Source organism: Electrophorus electricus, chromosome 18, assembly GCF_013358815.1.
Source record: "Electrophorus electricus isolate fEleEle1 chromosome 18, fEleEle1.pri, whole genome shotgun sequence".
NCBI lineage: Eukaryota > Metazoa > Chordata > Actinopteri > Gymnotiformes > Gymnotidae > Electrophorus > Electrophorus electricus.
The window spans coordinates 15868597-15884851 of record NC_049552.1 but is presented as its reverse complement, the minus strand read 5'-3'; the positions used below and the strand labels follow the sequence as shown (position 1 = coordinate 15884851).

Genomic DNA, 16255 nt, shown 5'->3' with positions numbered 1-16255 from the left:
ATGCTTTTGTTGGCATTCCTCCTTTTGCTTTGCGTGACTTTTTCGTGGAGGGTTTGCCCGTCCTGCGAGACAGGCGGGAGATCGTTGGTTTGCATTTCCCCGGGCTGCTGCCAGGAATGTGACGCACATTAGTTAAAAGGCCAAAGTGGACACATTTGTCAACATACATCATAGAGAAATGATAAATAATTCCAACAGTTCAGAGCTCCAACAGCGTGATTCACAAGTAAAAAGGGTCTTTAGGAAACTCAGATAGAAACAAGAGCCAGGATTACTCTGAATAAAATGTTTCCTTTGTTTCAGACCAAGATTAAATAAAATGTTGATAAATGATGTAAAGATTGTTCAACACATCCATTAAAGTATATTTATTTACAGATATCGTAGGGGGAAAGATTTGTCACTTTTTTATTATTTAAGAACATTTACATCTTGTTAAAACACCAAGAGAAACAAATGAGCTTGTTCAAACAGTAAAAGAATAAAGTTCAGTGTTTCCTTTCATGACCACTCTGCCAGTATCAGGTGTCTGCATGGCCTACAGTACATGGTTGAAAACTCATGAACCAAATTTATATCAGCAAACAGACCCTAAAAGGAGTGAATGCTGATGGCCCTCAGTCGACCTGTGCTGCCTTTCAAACAAATTCATGCACTTTGGTTCTGGGTACCGATGCCTGTTTTCCACGTTTCTCAGAGGTGATGTATGATGTCCCAGTCTGACAGTGCACACGGGTGGAAGGCAGTTTGGAAACATGACCCCATACATGCCCAAGCCTGGTTAGGTGCACTCTGTTTATCATTTATGTCACTGTTGCATGTATAGCCATGTCATGCTTGCTAGAAAATGGAAAATGTCTGATGTGTGAAGTGGCACTGTGGAGCAAAAATATGATGCGAAATTGACTGGAAACCACAAACTGCTGTAATCGTGGGGTTCAGATACTTCAGCAGTAGAAACCTTGTGACCACCATATCAAGTCCCGATGTTTACCGAGCTCTGTTGGATTAATGCGGGACGTGTCGTGGAGGGGGTAATCAGCTCCTCACTGTGACTCTTCATTTTCTCGAAAGTGAGTCACAATCTACGTTAAAAAGGACAAAACAAAGCAAAATGGCCCTTGTGAATAAACCCTAGTATATGACATTTCACGCGGCATGTAAAGAAGCGATTCACACTGTGAGTCTGCTGAGTTGGAGGAGAGCTACAGCAGGCCAGCGCTGGACTAGCCACACAAGATAAAGACTACATCCCTCTTATTGTATCGACAAACAGCATCACCGAAGCCGGTGCAATGACCTCATCTCTCTACCTCTACCTGTAGTGCACCACCTGTCTGGGTTCGGATGGTAACTTCACTGCAACTTGTGCAGTCTGAACTACTGTACCCAAGTCTGACAATACTAGTTATAAGGGGAGCTACTGTACCTCAGTCTGACAGTACCAGTTATCAGGGTAGCATGATTGACTACCAGGTGCACACCATCTAAGAAATGAGGCTGTGGACTAAGTCTCAGAAAACCATGATTTTCAGTTGGAACCTTGTTGACTGAATTCTACCACAAAACCTAAACTCCAGCCTAATGAATATGGATGTAAACAAGGCTTGCTTCCAGTCGGAATTCCCAGCTCGACTTCCGGCTCCTCCCTGACAATGCTACTGATGGATCTCTGATTGCAGAAGCTTGTGTGCTGCCCCGGAATTCCGGTTGGGAGAGGGAGCTGATATCAGTTGGAAGAGGGGGCCACTTTCTGTCAGAAGAGGGGACTGATTTCTGTTGGAAGGGGGGACCACTTTCTATCAAAAGAGCGGGCCACGTTCTGTTGGAAGGGGGCACCATTGCCTCTCGGAAGAGAGGGGACCACTTTCTGCCAAGAAAGAGGAGCACTTTTCTGTCAGAAGAGAGGACTGCTGTCTGTCAGAAGAGTGGATTGCTTTCTTCTGTGCTTGGAGAGTTACACCCATGTAACTCTAATAAAATGGCTGCATTTAGGCAGCAAGTTCACTTAAGAACTAGACCAAAGTCGGCAGCAGTATTGATGCCAATCTTAACCTGCATGTCTCCCTGCAGAAGCTGTAGCCTGCAGTAAACGGGATGACCTTTCTTGTAAACAATTTATGGTGGCGAAGGAAACTGATGTTTGAACTTTTCTAGGGCTGTAAGAGACACACTGGCATTTTGGAGATGAGAGTTGGCATGAAAACAGGTTGTGTGTGACAGATGAAAACTGAAGGTGTGAAATAAACTCTGAGGAGTATTATTAAAGATGGCACCACTGTTTAAAAATAAATTGTAATTAACATGTTTTAAGAGCAGATTATAAAATTGAAAAGGTTATGCATCAGATTAATTCACATAGTAAGGTTGCACGAATGTCATGTTACAGCAGTTTTCTTTATCGCCAATGCAAATCAGTCTTTTGATAACGGCTGGGTGGTTGTGTGGCTCATCCTCTATGTTACATATGGGTTAAATACATAAGATTGTTTTTCAGCAGTGAGAGGCAATAAAGAAACCAAATCTGTTGAAATAGAACTGATTTTCTTATATCTCAAAGCCTACCACGGACATGCACTTGTACCCTTGTTAATACAACCACCAGGAAGAATGAACACTGCACTGTTTGCTGTGTTCTCTCCAGGATGGTCTCCGTATCTGATCAGTCGTTCTTCTGCAGCTTGAGAGTTAAATGAAGGAATTGATTCCCATATGATTACAGTAGACAATCCATATTTATGAACTTCACCCAAAAAAACTTTCCCCCCACTAGCTGCGCTGCCCACTGAGTACACACAACATGACTGGTGGTGTCAGCTTTCTCAACCATGTCCCCACATTTATATGGCAAGAACATTTCTTATCTGAGTATAAAACTAGTTGTTTTGCGCACAGGCATAAACAAGGCTACAGGGAGAATGTCCAGGAGGGCCCTGGACTACCCATAAGGGCACTGGATTATCCGCAAGGTCGCTTGATGACGTACAAGTACCCTGGAATATCCATAAAGGCCTTCACCTATGTGTAAGGGTCCTGGATTATCTGTTAGGGTTGTTTCGGCCAAAATTAAAAATTAACCTGTTTCTTTCTGTTGAGAGAAGATATAACTATTACATGTTCCGCAGATGGATATTGTGTTAAGGGCTTGCAACTTATATTTGCAAAGAGATCATTCCCTTCACATGAGCAGTGTTCAGTTCCCAACCGGTATGTCTGCAACACGCATGTGACGAATTCTGAATTATAATGCGAACTGACATAAAGCATCTCTAAAGGCCTTGCGCTCAGGAGTCCAGAGCCAAGAGTGGACAATTTCTTCCCACCTCACAGCTACTCGAACGCTCTCAGCTGAACATTATGAGTCACTGACTGCCGTTAAAGTGGATTAGTACACGAGCAAATGTGGTATTATTATGACGCAGATATTAAAAGAGGTTTTCGAATGGTTCTTCTTGTATTTGTACAGAACAGACATATTATTCCTTATAGAGTAAGTCCATTTTAAATTAGAGTTTTACAGATTAGTAGTCACTGTAATTAAAGTTAGAACTAAGAAAGAAAGGAAAAAAGAACCAGAACTGATGCAAAAGGAGCAAAAGGTTTTTGAGAGAAAGAAACACAGCGGTCCAAGTGTGCTTTGATATCCGAACATAGACTCCACTTTATAAGGCATATAGATCATTGGTTTTGTTGAGTAAGAAATGTTTTTGGTCTTTGCACTTGGGGGAAAAAAGTACAAATTGAGAAGAAGGTTTAACCATTTCTAACCAAGAAGCGATGTGCAGTGTTTCCAGCCTGAATGAGAACTGATAACAGAGCGATATTTACAAAGCTGCTCACAATATTTCATCAAAACAATGAGTGTTATCTTAAGATCAACATCTCAAAAAATTGAACATTGAAAAACAGACTTTCACCATTCAGTTGTTTTCCTTTGGGGTTAGTCAGATTTCTGAATGCAAAGATTCTGTTAAGGGTATCTCCATTCCAATATATGCCTGTCAGTAAAAGGTTTAGAATTCCAGATAATGTTCAGAAGCACGGCAACCCTCTGCATTGACTGATATCACTATGTGACACCCTTTCTCTGGTAACAGACTTATCGGAACGGAGCCCTTATCTACTAGGCCCTTTTCAGATTGAACGATGACATCACCAAAGAATACCCACCCATTTCCAGAACATGAGGAACAGCAGAGAAGTGAACCGTTTTTGGAAAGTTTTTGGGACGTCCGGCAGAACGGGCTAGGAGACAGTTCTCTCTCTTTAAGCTCCGTCCCAAAGCATGGCGCCATGCAGTCTGTGCCAGATCCAGATGCATGTGCACACTCTGTGTTCACCTGCCAATCACGCCTTACTGCTTGTTTAATTTTTGTTGACCAGAAGCGTCAGGCTTTGCAAAAGAAACAGGCCCACTCCCACACAAATAACATGTACATCTATTCTCCGAACAGCCCTCCATCCATCTTCCATTGTTCACGTTCGTACCAGCGTACGGGTGTTCGCCGGGAGAGGAAGGTCTCGAACTAGCTGCACAGCTGGCCGAGCTCGGGCTCGGAGGAGCCCGGCAGCTTGGCGGCGAAGCCGTGCAGGGAGTCGCGGACGCGCGCCACCTCGCTGGCCGACAGCTTGAGCCGGTGTCGGAGTAGGCAGGAGAAGAGATCCAGCGGCTGGGCGGCAGGTGGCGAGAGCCGGTTTACGCGGTCCCGCATCTCCAACAGCACCAGGAAGGCAGCGTCCTGTGTGTCCTGCGTGCCCTGTGTGTAAGGGTAGTCCAGCTGCAGGATCAGGTCTTTCATGCCCTCGGCGTTAAAGTGTATGCTGTAGCCGAACACCTTCAAGCTGTTGATCTTCATGTAGCCTAGGTTGGCCGAGCGGTCATCCAGGTCCAGCGGCTCATAGAAGAGCGTCTCGTTGGCGGCGGGGTCGTCGGTCATGATGCGGCTGCGCAGGTACACGTGCACCGTCTCAAAGAAGGACTTCCACCTGCCACCCAGCGTCAGCGTCCAGTTGTAGCACTGCAGAGATGAGTCCAGTCTAGTTCTCTCCCAGTCGGGGAAGTCCTGCTGGTTGACGGGCATGAACCAGCTCTCCGAGTGGCTGCCACCGAAGGGGTTGACGTAGATGGCAGGCACGGGTTCCAGCGTGCTGTTTTTGGTCAGGCAGATCTGGAAGGAGATTCCCATGAGGATGTGCAGGAGGTTGGACTTGTTCTTGTTGCTCTTCAGTGTGAGCAACATGCGTTTGCGCCAGGCTGGGTTGAACCAGCTGCCCAGGCGCACGTCATTGCTGATGTAGATGGCGTGCACCTCCATACGGCCGTCCAGCCGGCGCAGCAGGTGCCGTGCCTCGGCGTCTGGCACGTCCAAGTCGAAGCTGACGTAGTGGTCCAGCGAACTGGCCACGCTGGGCCTGCAGGTGTTGCCGTGGAGTGTGCTTCCGGGCTGACACGCCCCGCAGCGCGTGAGGTTGTCGGTGGCGCAGGACGAGCATAGCGTGGCCTCACCCAGCTGACATGGCACGGCACCCTGGCAGGCAGCGCCCGGCTCGGGCCCGCACACGCAACCCCGCGTCTCCTCAGAGAACCAGCCCGGCACCCCGTGCTCATTGCAGTAAAGCAGAGACTGGACTCGGTTCAGCCAGAACCCCATAGTCCTACAGAGACAGAACACAGTGGTTAGCGCTTGGCTGGCTTTAGCGGCCTTGGGACAGACTCCGAGCATCGGATAACATGAAAAGTCAGCTAAAACCTTGGAAAATGTTTGATCAGGGCGATCTGAGGCAATCATTGCTTGTGCCAAGTGATTGATGGGAATTTTACTGGATCACAAGCAAGATCCCCAGTGACCAGTGAAGAGGAGAACCCAATGCTAGAGGAAGAGAGGGTGGCCTTTTATTTCCATTTACTTTTTGTTATTTTCAACCAATTTGGCAAGTGAGCAGTTGGTTTGATAAATGCGCTGGGCTTGCCAGCCTCGCTCATACCTATACTGCCCGGGAGAGCGGCACGCCACACACTTGTGAGCTAAAGCCATCCGTGTATGGACTTGGCACTGTTTCACCAACACGACTTCTCCTCCTAAAGCCTGAGATTGGATGACTGAGTCTTAGTTCATTCATATGTGCCTCTTAATATAACACAAGATAGGACCACAAGAACCTTTGATGTCAGTTCAATCATTTGGGCATCAGGTAAAAGCTGCTGTTTTAGTTCATGGGGACTCAGTCAGGAGCCTTGGGACTGAGAATGTGAGAGCAGCTTAGTGAATGCTGTGTGTCCTCTGCTGTTAGCTGGCAAGCCCAGTACTGTCTCTTCAATACCACTAACAAGGCGAAACGGAGATGGTGCCAAAAACACTCCAGAAACACTCTGTCAGAACATCTTCACACATTATCAAACCGACTTTAGAGAACATCTGCATGTGTGACACTCCATTTGACTGCACTGACACATCTGTCCAAAACTGTGCGATTAACCGATCTGTAGACGTCTCCCACCTTCATTAAGATTCAGAGAGACGCTGGGATGTACGTGCGGGTGTCGCCTGGAAACGAGCGCAGCCTCAGGTGTGGGCTACGGGGTGAAGTGCAGGTCCACTCAGTGGACGATGTTAACTACAACCTGCCGCTCTTGGAGAGTACTTGATTACAGTGTGCAGCCACTAACCACACTACACAAAGGTCTCCTCAATCTAGCCAGTTCTGTCTGCCTCATTCTTCGTCTTTTCCGTGATTTCGGCTCCAGATGCCTATCTCCACTGATGGCTCAGCACAGTGGGTTTCTGACAGCACTGAGTACCAAATTATTGCCTTTAAATGACAGCAGCTGAGAATGTGAATTTCTAATGCCTCCAAGTCAAGCTCTCAATGAACCACGCAACACGCCACCTATGGAAAGATGCAATTTTCTGGGTCAGAGTGCTATAAAGACCAATGATAAAGGTGATAGGAGTGAACGTTAGCTAATGTCCCTTCAACACATTAACCACTGTCCAATCAAGGTTTTTAATTCATGCTTTGTCGATAGAAGCCGTGCCCTTAAATGTAAAACAGAAAGACTGAATGTTAATGGCTATTGAACAACTTAATATTTCAGTAGTGACTTTGCTGAACGATACTATCCAGAGCCATTTGTCTTCGGCATGCATGCTCTGAGGAAGATGACGTTTGTCACGGATCCCTGATCCTCTATTTTGGAGTGAAGTACTTGATATATGGATTGACAGATAAAACACAACAAAACAAAAGAAACAAAAACAATAACAACAATAATAATTAAAAAAAAAGACCCAAAGCAGCCTGATCCAGTTAAAGGTTCCATTTACACAGCAGTGTAAAAAATTTTGATTGAAGCCTCTCAGATTCTGTTCTGGGATCAGCCTAAAGCCAGGCCAGGAGGGCCTCGTCACTTCACCGTTCAGCTGGTCAGCTGGAGAATGGAGTCAGGAGAAGAGGGGAGGCTGTCCCTATTAGGACTGTGTTTTGCATAATCCCAGAGACTACGGGATTACGACACCCTGCTTTTAAGGCAGAGTTTCACAGCTGTTGGGATGAAGTGCACCAGTGCTGCGGAAAACCGAGGAAGACTACGTGGAATGGCTGTTTCAGCCCCACTTCTCCAGCCCTTTGTAAAACATGTGATGGCATCATGTAAATCACATGTCGTGGAACCAGGCATCGCTGGGCTGTGGCAGTGGAAGCCAGCAGGGAGGGACAGGCATGCTCAGTAGTTTGTGATTTAGGGTCAGGGTTAGTGCGTGTCCAGATGTTTTTACAGCGTGGTGATTTGAGTCGGTTTCTCTCTCTGCATATTGATTTCACATCTTTTTCATACGATTCGCTTATCGGACGTGATTGTGCCACTCAACTAAATGTAATCAAATATAAATGTACTACTGCTGGCAATTCAGAAACAGTCTCTAAACCCCTGAGCCGAGCTGAGCTGAGGTGAGCTGTCCTGTGCCAGAAATGGATCACACGTGTGACCGTGTTTCATTTCATTATCTGACACAAAACCTATGACAATTGTTTTCTGCATTCTTTAGGACCACTTTTTTTTTTTGGCAATGCCGTTCTAAACAATGCAGAGACCGAACACGTAACTCATTAAAGCACAAACAGGACGTTTGGCGGGAAACGGAGAGTAAACAGGAAGAGGCTCATCACCTGTCTCTGGGCAGGCTGATCTTTGGCTGTTTGGGACAGCGCTTGCTGAGGGTGAAGAGTTTGTGGACTATCTTCTGGGCTTTACCCAGGATCACTTTAGTGCTCGCCTCCAGCATGCTGTGTCGTCTCTGCAAAGCCACGTCTGAGCTCCAGAACCTCAGGATGGACGAGGTGTTCAGAAAGCGGTTGGTGGGTAGTTTCTTCAGAAAGGCTTTGAACTCATCTGAAACAACAAAGAAAGCAGGATAAACGTGAGATCAGAGCCACAGAAGTCTTCCCACTGGATCCGCAGCGCGGTGTGGATGCAGAGGCCTTGGGCTGAGGCGCGTTATCACGAGAGGGCGGAGACAGTGGGGGTGTCAGGAGCCTCTTGGTTCACGCAACGAGCTGCTACACGCCAGATCAGAGGGAAGCGCACACACACAGCTGCTGAAGCTGGAAGAGAATGTTCCAGAAAACTCTGGCAACAGGTGCGCGGCGCTCTGGCTCGCACGTTCCACAGAAGCCTGTTTAAGAACGCAGCCCGGGCCATTTCCCAGGGTGCAGCGTGCTCAGAACCGCAGGCACCTGCGCCCGTTTGGGACGACAGCATGCCAGGAAACCTCAAACAGGCAAAAACCACAAAACGTCAGGGATGTTATCAAATTCAAATCAGCCTTTTATCAACTGGGTTTCAGGTCATACTGGCGTTCCTCCAGAATGCTGGCATGTTCGCAGATGTGGCCTGTGACAGATGCCCACCTCCGGGCAACTTATTCAGCTCAGTTTAACCAGTTTAACCAGTTTAACCAGTTTATCCACAACTTCATGCCCAGCTGTGCTCTCGGAAATTTCACATTGCTAATAATCGTCTTTGTCACATTGCTGTTAAAAAGTGTGTGTGTGTGTGTGTGTGTAATAGGATGGCTCCATCATTTAAAGAATAATCCTTTACACACTACCAGTCTAATAACTTTCCACAGACACCATTAGAACAGTTACTAATATCAATCAGCAGATCAATGCTGTGAAGGGAAATTTGACCTACAAAACCATGTTCAGTGCATACAGAGCAAAGCCAAGGACGCACAACAGCTACTACATTGCTTGATCCATCTTTCTCTCTCTCTCTCTCTCTCTCTCTCCCTCTCTCTCTCTCTCTCTCTCTCTGTCTGTCTGTCTCCACCCTGTCTCTCTCTGTCTCTCTCCCTCTCTCTCTCTCTCTCTCTCTCCCTCTCTCTGTCTGTCTGTCTGTCTCCCCTCTGTCTGTCTCTCTCTGTCTCTCTGTCTCTCTCTCTCTCTCCCTCCCTCCCTCTCTCTCTCTCTCTCTGTCTCTCTCTCTCTCTCTCTCTCTCTCTCTCTCTCTCTCTCTCACTGTGTTGTCCTCTTGCTGCAGAAGCCTCGTTAGTATTTCTCACACACTTAGACAAACGGCCCTGTTCGATCTTTCTTCTGCTTGCGTGATGTCGTGATCAAATTTATGGACAACTGAGGCTTTTTAAAATGTGTCAGACCGAAGGACAGGGTTACCCTCTGCCCAGACACATTCTCACCGACCAAGGAGCATCAGTGTCTTGTGACGATGATAACTGGGGAGAAAGTGAACCGTGGCTGTACGTTCATCCTGTGTGACCTTCCCTCTGCATTCTCCAGCTTTACATACGCGACCTCTCGGGTTTCAGCACTGCTGCCCACAATGCAACATATTCTAGAGAAAACTGGGCTCAGAAGAACCCAGGAGTCTCCAAACACTTCGCCACTGTCCTGTGCTTCAAAGAGCAGTTCGGCAAATACTCCGAATTTTAAACAATTTCTCACTTTCTCCTGATGCAGTAATCCGATGAGAGTCTCTTTGTTATCTTTGCAGCAGGGCTAGCAGGCTAATCGAGGCTCACCACATTGCTGATGATAAAACAGCTCCTGTGAACTAGCAGACGGACCACCTGACACCAATCTTGGTTGCGCTTTGGGCTGTAAATGTATTTATTTATTGCTGAAACATAACTTTAATGAGTTTAAGGGAGTGCACACAGGGCTAAATTCAGTAATATGGAGGTCCTCTGACATCTATTCGGCCACTACAGAGACTCACGATGAAGCAAACAAGCCAGTAATCTGTTTGATCATATAACAACTTCAGTTGATATAGCACTGATTGGTTTCATCAGTAGATGCTGACGAGTATGAGACAGATATACCACGATGGAGTTGTTCATTCCAGTGACGTGGGACTGAGAAAAAGGCACCGAACACTGGCCTGTAACTGGAATTTCTCTTTGTCCTTAGAGTCCGACATTGTCCGTTGTACATCCTGATATCCAGCGTCACTCTCCTTTTCTAATGACACAACCAAACCCAAACAGGGCCTCCAGCAGACGGGTGGAGGAGGTAAAGAGATGGGTGGAATGTAAACGCATACTGCACCGGCTCTTGGTAGCTGAGGTGGCATTTCCTAGGCAATGTCCTCCCATGTGCTGCATTACAAAACATGGAATATAAGGCTTTGAGGATACAGGCACCCTGAACAAGGGACACAAAATACATAAACAAACAAATAAATAAATAAAACCGGAATGCAATGCAGCCTTGGAAAACAATTCCGCACTAGAAACCCACTTGAGAGAAATAGAATTTGCTAGCAAATAGACAGACCTCTAAAAGCAAAAACACCATCACCAAGGAGAGAGAGAATAAAACACACCATCACCAAGGACATACAATTATGAAAGCACAACAGCAGAGGTCAGAAAAACACAGTCAGAGGAAAACTTCAAAACCTTGGGAACAGAGAGGAATGCCAAGTCGGTCAAACGCAGCACAGGGAATGTGCTCGTTGGGGAATGCTACTTTTAAAGGTGAGCCATCCCTGCTTTAACCAAGCAAAGCACTCAAATACTTTTACTATATTTATTGTAGATTTATTTTGTCATTGAAGCACATGCCCTTTGCTTCAGTGATCTTACACGATTACCCTGGCTTTGTACCTGAGCCTGGCCTAAATGTTGCAAAAAAACCCTGATTTATCTGTATAAATTTTGCCATGAGACAGATGTGTGCCAATAGCCATAACCATACCCTGTTCTCATATCAAGCTGCAAGCTAAAACAGCCTATGCAGGGTCTCCACTCGCCACGCCGTCGTCTGTCTGAACGTCTTCCATCAGGCAGGCGGTACAAGACCATCTACACTTGCACCTCCAGACTAAGGAACCGCGTCTTCCCAAGAGTCATAACTGCCCTGAACCAGCAGATCAGCCAGCAGTCTGTCTGACACCCCCCACACACACACCCCCTCTTCCTCATGTCTAGGGACCCATGCTCGTCCTGCTGTGTTATTTATTTAGCCTGACTCTGTCCACGCTCTGTACTGCTATACTTTCGATGCCACTCAGCACATTAAAGCTGGTGCACTGTACAATATTCATACAATATTCAGTGCTTTGTAACATTTTAGAATAGTGTACAATACTGCACTTGACTGCCATTCTTGCAAACTCACTCTATTGTATTTCTTATTGCATTTCTGTTTATTGTTTTTCATTGCTTTCTTGCAAGGAAGCTACAAAGTTAATCTCGTAGTGCTCGCACAATGACAATAAAGTTATTCTATTCTTTTCTAGTCTATTCTTAAAAACAAACAAACACAAAACAATATATACGGCATTCCACCTCAGATTGCCTAATAAAATGTGTCCTTATGGTTTTTTCATCAGATGCAAATGGGATCCTCAAACTCATTATACCTGTAATGAACTGCTTTGCATCTAAATAGAGGTGAGGTATAATTATCGCCTCTGCACGCCCCCACATGAGTGGAGGAGGCTGGAGTTGTGTGTGGCTGAAGGTCTCCGTAGCATGCTCTCTGTCAAATAACGGGAGAAAAATGAAAACCCACTCGGTGTGTCGAGATCTTAATCAGGGCGGAGAACGCGCGCGGCAGCTCAAGGATGGGAATGCGGAGGCTGTTGGCCTTCGACTTTAGCTTATTGTTCTACAGAAATCAGGGCAACTGTGTAATATATTTAAATAAACAGGTTCTTCTCTTCGTGGGATCGCAGACGGTGGGACGTCCCATGGACACCCTGCAGGGCGCGTGAGCTCTGAGACGATGGCCTTTCCATGTCCGTTATGCTCGTAAGTGGAGTTTGAGTTTGGCATGGAGGGGTCTGTTGCGCTGCTCGCGGAGCGGGCATTCATCACGCACCGGAAGGACGTGCGGGAGGTAGAATGCCCAGAGTTATGAGCTGTCCGGTGAAGCCGGTCACTGACAGCGGCCCGATTAGGCGCTTCCCTGCCGTGCAACGACGGGGTGAAGGATAGTCTGTCTGTTATTCGGCCGCTCGAGCGGGCGCACGCTTTCCGAGAGATCCGAGGCCGCGTGCCACCGGAACGCTAACCTGGATGTGATGCTCTTTCCTACAGCGTGCAGGATGGCACAGAAGGATTTGGAGGTAATAAGAGAGGCAAAGCCTTTGAGTTTGACCTGAACCCGAAGCTTCGTGGGTCAAAGGCAAAACATCCCTCCATCATAGGAGGAGACCTGTGACTCATTCTGGCACTAGCACGTCACAGCCGGGCCAGAAACGTAGACCTCCGACTTTCCGCCAGCTGCGCCTGCACTAGAAACTGTTGGCAGAAAATTATATTCAAGCATAAATTCGGAGGGACTTGGGTGTCTTACGAACTTAGTCATGATCTTGAGCGTTGTAATAAACCAAAAATCGAAAAAAAGTGAATAAATAATGGTGTTTAGTGAAGATTTACTTTTGTGATCTCAGTTTTATCGATTGTTATGGTAAAGTCATCCTCACCCTGTTAAATTTAGTCCCGTCTCTTTATTGCAGTCATTAAAAGGGTTTATGTGCTGGGTCCTGAAAGGGGCCGTCATATATATATATATATATATATATATATATATATATATATATATATATATATATATATATATATATATATAAAAGCACACAGTGTCAGATTGGACCTTGGATATTCCACGGCTGGAGAAACGATGCTCACCAAAGTCACTGCGAGGTATTAGATTACCAGCCATTATGGTGATGCATGTTTGCTTAATGGTCCATTACGGGTGAGCTTTCGGGACGCTATGGCATGGGCTTTAAATGCACCAGGAGCTGGCCCGAGCAGAAGTGAAGCTCGATGAATGAGACTTATTACCTAAAATAGGCACAGGTGGGTGGCTGGCAGAACATGTGCAGTTATGAGTCAAGTCCAAATGGACCAGGCTGTCACAGGAGCCATTGTTCACGCTTTTAAAGAGAAAGACTCCCATTTTTAAAGACGTATTCCTGCTAAGACAAAAAGGAGACTGTACAGCAATGTTTGTATGCAGTGAAGGCGGAAGAGTTTTTAGGCCCGTTAATCACCGACGCCACTCACAGGCGTGCTGGCGTTTCTGCTAGTGCGCCGTGACTGAACCTGAGATCTTTTCCATCACTCGAGCGTGGACTCTTTCTGAGTTCCAGAGAGCACACGGCTGACGTCTTCCGGCTGTACCCTGGTGTTCACGCTGCCACGCGCTTGCGAGAACAGGGCTCACATCCATTCACTGTCCTTTTCCTTTGGCTTTCACTGAAGTGTTAAACTCGATTTACCGACTGACAAGAAAACACGGCTTTTACTCACACAAATGCAAACGTTTACCTGGAAATTGTATAACGGATTATTCATTCTAATCAAATGAAGAAATTCTTCTGGACCATTGGTGCATCATAGCAATCTCCTCATTCCCAGCAAATCTGGAACTCTTAGAAGAACCTCAACCCTCCTAAAGCATAATCAGATATCTTGAGTTCTTCTGGTGGCCTGCAGGCTAGTTTAGTTCAACTGTTGCATGCGTCTTCTCCACCACATGGTGCTAACGTCTCACTCAGTAAACGTTTTGACCTTTTAAGGAGGCTTAAAGATTAAATCAGCAAAAGGTCCAGCAGCTATTTCAGCAAACACGATTCATGGCTTTACACCATGTTCTGGGTAAGATGCAGTCCTACAAACAATACAAAGAAAAGAAAAAAACAAAAGCTAAACTGGCTACGAGTTAAGGGCCACTTATCTAATTAGTCTTTTGACGGCAGAGATGGAGTCAGAGACTGTAAGGGTGCAGTGCTTTGACCCCGATGAGACATCATCCCCCACTTCTCAATTCAGTTGTTTTGTTTCTCTCGCTCCGCTGTGATCTTTTGGAAGCACGGCTCTCACACGGCCTTGTTCCAACGCCTGTCGGTACTCACTCTCCAGATGACAGAAGTCATGAAAGACTGCTGATGGTAAGAGCACTAAAGTGGCCACCACACTGTCACCAGCAAACGTGCTCCGGGTTATTATATGTTACCGTGCCCAGATTCTGAAATCTTTACCCGGGGTTTGTTTGATCTGGCTTAGCTTTGGAAGTGCTTTGTGAAGACTTTAAAAGTGAAGACCACAGAACGCAGATGGGCGTTCGGAAACGAACAGGTGTGAGATTTATATTGTGTTCTTTACATGAAGAGGACCAACTGTTTAAGGGTATAAATAGCAGAACTTAATGAAGGTAACTAAAGTGGATTTAAAAGAAAAGAAGTGTTTGAAACAGCGTGATTGGAAAGTTTGTAATTTGGGAGTTACACATTTCACTCTATTTTTGTATAGTGTGTACTCACAAAGTCAAGAAATTGCTGTCTGGCAGTGTTATAAAATTACTTTCATAAGCCATATTTTAACAAGACCACACTCACAAAATACTTTAAAAATCTCCACATTTATCCTCATTATGACGTGTTAGCTGAACACTGAAGTTTCATTTCTGTGAGAGACTGTTTATCCTCCCACCACTTCTCCTGTTAAACCCACCGACACGACCACCGGCTCACGGTGGAACAGTCAAAACTGCTCAGACAGTCACACACCTGCTAAAAAACTCTAGGAAACCTAGAAACCAATTAGCCTTGATCTATTGCGCTTTTGCAAATTCTTTTTGTGCAAAACGCAAATTGATTATGTAATTCAGCAGTCCTCTACTCCAGCACTTTGAGGTAATGCGTCTGGAGCTCAGGACTTCTGGAGCTTCTCCAAGTTTGTAGCACCAGGTGACAAAAATCATCACCATCTGTGGGACGTTTTGGGGCAGTAACTTCTCAGCTGTGGATGCCGGGGGTAGGAGGAAACCATGAAGTGGCTTGCATATCCCACAGAGATGTTCAAACAGATTTATCTCTGGATACATTTTGACTGATGACTTGAAAACAGAGAAATACAGTATATACTGGAGTCAGCTCACATTGTATTATATGCTAGAGAAAGATTTACTGTTTGAAGTTCTGCTAGTCGCTAGCTGAAGCGTCACTACACTAGCACGGTTCATATTTACATTTTTATCATTTAGTAACTAGACAATTATTAATAGACAATGACTTTAGTGTGAATGTCTGATTAAAGCTGTCCGCACTTTGTCTGGTGGTTTGCACAAATGTGCTGCATTGTGTAAATATGTGTAGTGTGTAAACATGCATAGTGTGAAGGAGTGTAGTGTGTAAATATGTGTAGTGTGTAAATATGCATAGTGTGAAGGAGTGTAGTGTGTAAACATGCATAGTGTGAAGGAGTGTAGTGTGTAAATATGTGTAGTGTGTAAATATGTGTAGTGTGAAGGAGTGTAGTGTGTAAATATGTGTAGTGTGTAAATATGCATAGTGTGAAGGAGTGTAGTGTGTGAACATGCATAGTGTGAAGGAGTGTAGTGTGTAAACATGCATAGTGTGAGGGAGTGTAGTGTGTAAATATGTGTGGTGTGAAAGAATGTAGTGTGTAAATATGCATAGTGTGAGGGAGTGTAGTGTGTAAATATGCATAGTGTGAGGGAGTGTAGTGTGTAAACGTGTAGTGTGAAGGAGGGTATTTGTTATGTATTGTGTATAAAATGTCCCTGCTGCCACTGTTTCCATCCATCCATCCATCCATCCATCCATCCATCCATCCATCCATCCATCCATCCATCCATCCATCCATCCATCCATCCATCCATCCATCCATCCATCCATCCATCCATCCATCCATCCATCCATCCATCCATCCATCCATCCATCCATCCATCCATCCATCCCAGTTGCGTTTTTCAA

At 45.7% G+C, this 16255-nt stretch overlaps 1 protein-coding gene across 2 annotated transcripts in view; it reads right to left on the bottom strand.

Moving 5' to 3' along the window:
* Positions 1-384: 384 nt before the first annotated feature.
* The window catches only part of brinp2 (bone morphogenetic protein/retinoic acid inducible neural-specific 2), an 88289-nt gene continuing 72418 nt past the window's right edge, over positions 385-16255 (bottom strand). For both annotated transcript variants that reach the window (XM_027011356.2, XM_027011357.2), the window contains 2 exons: positions 8167-8389; positions 385-5655 (listed from right to left, as the gene is read on the bottom strand). In XM_027011356.2, the coding sequence (XP_026867157.2) occupies positions 4527-5655; positions 8167-8389 (1352 nt within the window). In that variant the 3' untranslated portion in view covers positions 385-4526. The remainder of the gene's footprint in view (positions 5656-8166; positions 8390-16255) is intronic.